We start from the raw sequence: 6345 nt of genomic DNA, 5'->3' as shown, positions 1-6345 counted from the left end.
TGTGTGTAACTAAGTTACCACTTTGAGAGAATGATTTACCACAGATATCACAGTGATATGGTTTCTCTCCTGTATGAATAGATTTGTGTCTAGTTAATTTACTACTTTCAGAGAATGATTTACCACAGATATCACAATGATATGGTTTCTCTCCTGTATGAATTTGTTTGTGTTTCATGACATTACTATTTTGAGAGAATGATTTACCACAGATATCACAATAATATGGTTTCTCTCTTGTATGAGTATGTTTGTGTCTAGTTATAGTGCTACTATGAGAGAATGATTTGCCACAGACATCGCAATGATACGGTTTCTCTCCTGTATGAATACGTTTGTGTCTAGATACATCACTACTTTGAGAGAATGATTTACCACATATCACAATAATATGGTTTCTCTCCAGTATGAATATATTTGTGTCTAGATAAGTAACTACTTTTAGAGAAAGATTTACCACAGATATCACAATGATATGGTTTTTCTCCTGTATAAATAAGTTTGTGTTTCGTTAAGTTACTATTTTGAGAGAATGATTTGCCACAGATATCACAATGATATGGCTTCTCTCCTGTATGAGTACGTTTGTTCAAGGTCATATGACCACTGTTAGAGAATAATTTACCACAGATATCACAATGATATGGTTTCTCTACTGTATGAATATGTTTGTGCCTAAGTAGGCTACTTTTTTGAGAGAAGGACTTTGTACAGATATCACAGTCATATGATCTTATCTCTTTTATCTTGGGTTCAGAGGAAATCAATTCTACAATTTTCTCACTCTTCTCCATTACTTTTCCTCTCGAATACCAGTTTATATATTTTTCTTGCTTTTCTTCTTAGACTTTATTCTTTACAAATACTTCTACTGCTGCATTTCTGTCCAGTGTTACATTTGTTTAGCAACACTTACATAAATTTATCCAACTTTAATTAGTACACAGGCTCCTCTTCTTGACAATTCAGTCAGGGATGTTCACAAATTTGGTTAATAATATTATTTCAGAGTAAATGTTTCACAGGAATTCTTTCACAGACTTGTAGAAAGAATCTGATACATCTGTTTCATATAATATTTTCCTGTAGCCTTGAAAACATGGTAGATATTGAGGATATTTCATCAGTTACATCCTTGTCATCTGATGTTCTGAAATTATATAGAAACAAAAGTACAAGATGTAAAGGCTACTTAAAATATACAGATTCATTTCTATTGAGTTGAACTGTAGAAATAAGCATTTTTCTTAAGAATTCAACTGGATGCCAACATGTCCATAAAGAAGCATTGATCTCTACAAGTAGAGTGAACATGTGGAAGTGGGACACCCAGAAAGACATGGGATGAAACACTGAAGAACCTTTTAGGTAAGATGAGAAACGACCAAGATTCCTGGTGCCTTGCTGTACTCAAGAAGATCCACACTCCACTACAGAAGAGTTAAGATTTGTCCCTCTGGTGGTAAAAACCATTTGTGGCCATTCCTCATAAATGAAGCCATGCCGTGACATGTACAAGTGCTGTCATGTTAAAGTGTCTGTGTGGTGCCACGTAAAAAACCCAAGCAGTGCCACATAAAGCACACTGTAAAGGGGTGGGGAACAGGAAGGGCATCCAGTAGAAACCATGACAAATCAGACTGGAGTCTGCTGCAGCTCCCCAGCTTGCAAGCCTTGGTCAAACCATCCAACCACACCAGCATGGACAATGGACATTAAAAGATGATGAACTTAACATTTTAATTTATTAAAATTTACATCACAGAATCTTGTGTGAAGCTGACATATTTGTAATCTACACTGACTTCTTCATGCTGTGTAACAGCGTCAAAATAAAACTACGGAATAGTGGACACTAACATTAGTCTTTGTCCAGAAATATAACTTGTTTCAAAGCAAATGTGGCCTTCCACATGTCATGAAAACGAAAGTAAATAAAGATAAATTTACGGAAATTAACGAACATCGATAACAGTTCTGCAAGTTAAAACGAAAGGTGGACGAATGGCTATACTCAGCATCCAAATCTCAAACACATCATGGACATTTGTTTTCCATAGTTAGAAATAGCAGCTAAATCCTGCACATCTCTCATTCATAAAACATAGAAGAGACACAAAGAATCGACGCGCCAAAAACCGAACGTCTACAGAATTAAAAACATTGAATATTTTCATTGTTTAATACTTACGGATGTTTCATAAAAGATAGTGGGTACTACTAAAGAAGAGTGGTCCCCAATGCGCGTCCGCGCTAGCTAGTCGTGAGTAGTCGATCCTACAAGTGCGCGCGCGCTTGCAAATTAGTAAATGCGCGCTCTTTTTACGGTTGAAATGGCTGAATATATTATCAAAAATACATTTTTTTTTTTAAAACAAATATTACAATTAAACAAAGTAAATAATTTTTTTTAAATAAATTTTTTTTTCTAAACAACGTAAATAAATTAAAAAAAAACAAATCGAATAAAAATAACACACTACCTGTTTTTGTTAACTTCATACATTTTTTTTAAAATTAAATTTTTGTGAACAAAATAATTTTTTTTCTAAACAACGTAAATAAAAAAATAAAAAAATCGACACTCAACCTGTTTTTGTTAACTTCTAAACGTAAATAAATAATAAAAACAACAACAAATCGAATAAAAATAACACTCTACCCGCGCGTTGGAGACCACTCTTCTTTAGTAGTACCGGATATGGTTGTGTCGTAGTTGAGAAATAAGTACGTATTGTAATATTATAAATGATTAAGAGAAATTGACGCATAGCACATTTAACCAGACACCGACATGAAGTACTTTCAATGCACATGCGTATCTCCTTTCCGAAATATTTAAAACGGTTAAGTGTTATTATCTCCCTTTATATATATATCATTATATTGCTGTTGATGTGTGTCTATGTGAGTAGTTTATATCTAAACGTATCGACCATTCTCACGAATGTTACCATTACGGCGCTGCTCACCATATCCTTCCAGTCCTTTCTCTGTTGTGTTCCTTGCCATCTTGGTCCTAATATCTGCAGTAAATCATTCTCGCAAAGTAATATCTTAACTAGACATGTTTCGTATTCACATGGGGGGGGGGGGCGAATACGCACACCCGGTAGTTAGGGTTCGGGTTTAGGGTTAAGGTTTTTGTTACGCTGAAAACCGGTGGTGTACGTATTCTTTACCTCCGCCCACATGGAAACGTAACTGTATAAATGTGACACTTCATAACAACAGGCATTTTAACCTCCCCCATAATTCGATTTAGTTTTGTAAGTTTTAGCCACAATAACAATTCATCCATTCATTGTGGCTCCGTTTTTTTAAGTAATGTTTACAGTTTGTTGACTCACGAATTACATTGACCTCGGTGGTACTAGTGACACGAGAAAAGCACACAATACTGCGTGTAAAATGGTTAGAAATGCATCCAGACCTAGAAACCATGTCTAAGCAAACACTAAAGCACAATGCAGTCCACAACTCATTGGATCCTCGTCAAACTGCCCGACCCATGCCAGCATGGAACACACATGTTAAATGATGATGTTAAAAAGAAACAGGGGACGCTAAGCTAAGAGAAGTTGGTATGAGTATGAGATGTTAGGATGGGTATGAATTAAGGCGCTTGTGAACCTGATGGAAGGAACGAATGGGTAGAAGAAAGTGACGATTAAGAAATTAGCAATTAGCGATGGCGAAACGAAAAGCTAAAGAGGGAAAGTAACGAAATGGAAAAATGATGGAAGAAATGAAAAAATGGTGAGGAGCTGAGGCAGCGTGAAAGGGCGAGTTTTTCATAGATTACATGAACTCTGAGCAGACTTTTGGAAATCATAGCTTAAAATTCCAGGTTTTTCTTTTTGACTTTTTCAGAAATTTTTTTTTAAAGTTTAAAAGATATTTCAAAAGTCTCAAGGGGTAATACAGAAATTTCCAATGTTTAACGGTTTTATGATAGATAAATAGGTTAATGAATGAATGAATGGATAGATAGATAGATACGTAGGTAGGTAGGTAGACAGACAGACAGACGGATAGATAGATAGATAGATAGATAGGGAGGTAGGCAGGCAGAGAGACAGATAGATAGGCATATAGTTGAATGGATGGATAGATATACAGATAGACGAATAGATAAATGGATGGAAATAGATACATAAAGGGTACCTACCAGTGGAGTGTGTTGTGTGTATAACTTTGTTGCTAGTTTTGGGGTTAAATATAACTTGTCATATGTGAGCGCTTTTGGATCTAAAATCCTTCATCAGACGTTCCATGGTGGTTATTGCTGGCGTTGGTTGAAGGCTGCGAAGGCAGTAAATGAATTTCCAGCTATCGCGTTCATTCTGGCTGCCCTCCTTCTGATGAAATGTATTTACTTTATTTGGAGGTTGGCTGCATCTCTTCCCCTTACCATGAGTGGAGAAATACTAAGCAGTGTTAGATTATGGCACTGGGTGTTCCGTGAAGCTGTTGTTTAGTTTATCCAAACATGCCACATATTTTATGCTCTAGAAGTAGTTCCTAATGGACAAGGGGCTACCACAGTCTTCATAACCTTAACTGCTACCAACAAGAATGGCTGGACCCTCTCATGTTCACATTAGGACAGCTCTCTCACATTTAGTAGCCTTTCATATTTGCACTTCCATGCCTGTCTCTTTTTTACAATCAGTGAATGCAAGTCTGCAATTATTCATCTGCACACACATCCCAAACTTCAATTCCTGCAAACCAGAATATCAGAACACTTCATAAATTTGATGAAACTGTGAAATATCAGCATACTTCTTTTCTGTTTTTTCCCTTTGGTAAATAGAGTTGTTTCCTAGCTTCTCTTCCAGCTACCAGCTGTTCCCATTCTTCCAAACATTCCCAGAATGCCTCTTTGCTTTTATTACTCAGTATACTTCCCTGTTCCACCATCCTGTCACCTTTGACTTGACTGGCATTTTAGACCAGCTACAGATTTGTTCAGCAGCTCTATATCGGTTGTCTCCCAAGAACTTCCAAATACCTTCTATCTTATATATCTCCACTTCCTCCTTTTTGTTAAAGGCTTTAATTAGTAGATCACCCCTCCAACTGTTTTAAGGATCAGCTAAGTTTCTAGGACTTTCTCTTCAAGCTCTATGTCTCAAAATCATTAATTGCTAACCTATATTGTTCTTAAATCCATTCTTTACCAGGGAATGACTTTGCATTTACAAGTATCTGCATATCCTGCTTTCTCGTGAGAATGTAGCCAATCTGGCTTGTGTGTCACCAAATTCATAGGTGAACAAGTGGCTGGTAGGTTTCCTCAAGTTCTAAAGTTTGGGTTGTCAAAATCAGGGTGGGGCTGAGAATGATCAGAATTTTCTCCAAATCTGGACGTTTGAAAACTTATCTCTGCAAAGTTTAATTTAAAGAAACTACTTTTCAGTAACAAATAAGGAAGCAGTCTGGGATGGGGCATCAAACTATACGTATGCCTCTATGGTCTCTTCTGTTTTATACTTGATGTCATTATGTACATATTTGACAACTTTACAATATTCCTGTGTATGAAAACGTCACAACTTATGATATCGTATAACATATTTAATGAGTGAAGCATTTAAAAGATAATAAACAATAAATATACAGTAATTAGGGGATGCAATGTTCAAGAAAGAATAATGTGTAGGGTTGTCAGTAGGAAGATGAGTTTTGGTAAAGAGGAAAGAAATGAGGTGAAAATTATAAAATCAAAACAAATCTAAAAGTTTGGGAAATACTTTAATTTTCATTGCATAAATACAATTTATGAAAATCCCTGATTTAGTAAAGTTGCTCCTTCTTTTATCACCATCGCTATTACAATTCTTTTCCCCACTTTTGCTTTCCAACACAAGTGAACTGTAAATAGCTTCTTTGGCAACTCCTAAACTAACGACATGACGTACCCATTAGTGTGGTCTATCCATGAGTATATACGGTAACGTTTTGAAATTACACTGACATCCTAATGAAATTCTTTATATACATGCATACACATACATTGACACGCACACAAACACACTCAGGGTGAGCTATATTCCTTTAGAGAGAGATTGAGAATGTGGTAAACACACACACATATATATGTGCTGGCAGAAACGTTAGCACGCCGGGCGAAATGCTAAGCAGTATTTTGTCTGCTGCTACGTTCTGAGTTCAAATTCCGCTGAGGTCGACTTTGTCTTTCGTCCTTTCGGGGTCGATATAATCGACTTAATCCGTTTGTCTGTCCTTGTTTGTCCCCTCTGTGTGTAGCCCCTTGTGGGTAGTAAAGAAATAACACACACACACATATATATATATATATATATATATATATATATA

General features: G+C 36.1%; 2 protein-coding genes across 3 annotated transcripts in view; both read right to left on the bottom strand.

Moving 5' to 3' along the window:
- LOC106872079 (zinc finger protein 239) overlaps positions 1–6345 on the bottom strand; it is a 70244-nt gene that overhangs the window by 36467 nt on the left and 27432 nt on the right. The gene's annotated exons all lie outside the window — the stretch shown is intronic.
- Positions 7–3046, bottom strand: LOC128251079 (zinc finger protein 117-like). Of its 2 annotated transcripts, XM_052977427.1 has the most exons (3): positions 2663–3046; positions 2192–2337; positions 7–1150 (listed from the first exon to the last, which is right to left on the bottom strand). In XM_052977427.1, exon 3 carries the CDS (start codon positions 792–794, stop codon positions 372–374), a length of 423 nt encoding a protein of 140 aa, XP_052833387.1. In that variant the 5' UTR covers positions 795–1150; positions 2192–2337; positions 2663–3046; the 3' UTR covers positions 7–371. The 2 variants fall into 2 exon arrangements, with proteins under 2 accessions (XP_052833387.1, XP_052833386.1); XM_052977426.1 differs by lacking the exon at positions 2192–2337.

The sequence above is a fragment of the Octopus bimaculoides genome, chromosome 28 (assembly GCF_001194135.2).
Source record: "Octopus bimaculoides isolate UCB-OBI-ISO-001 chromosome 28, ASM119413v2, whole genome shotgun sequence".
In the NCBI taxonomy this organism is placed as follows: domain Eukaryota; kingdom Metazoa; phylum Mollusca; class Cephalopoda; order Octopoda; family Octopodidae; genus Octopus; species Octopus bimaculoides.
This window is presented reverse-complemented; position numbering and strand designations above follow the sequence as displayed.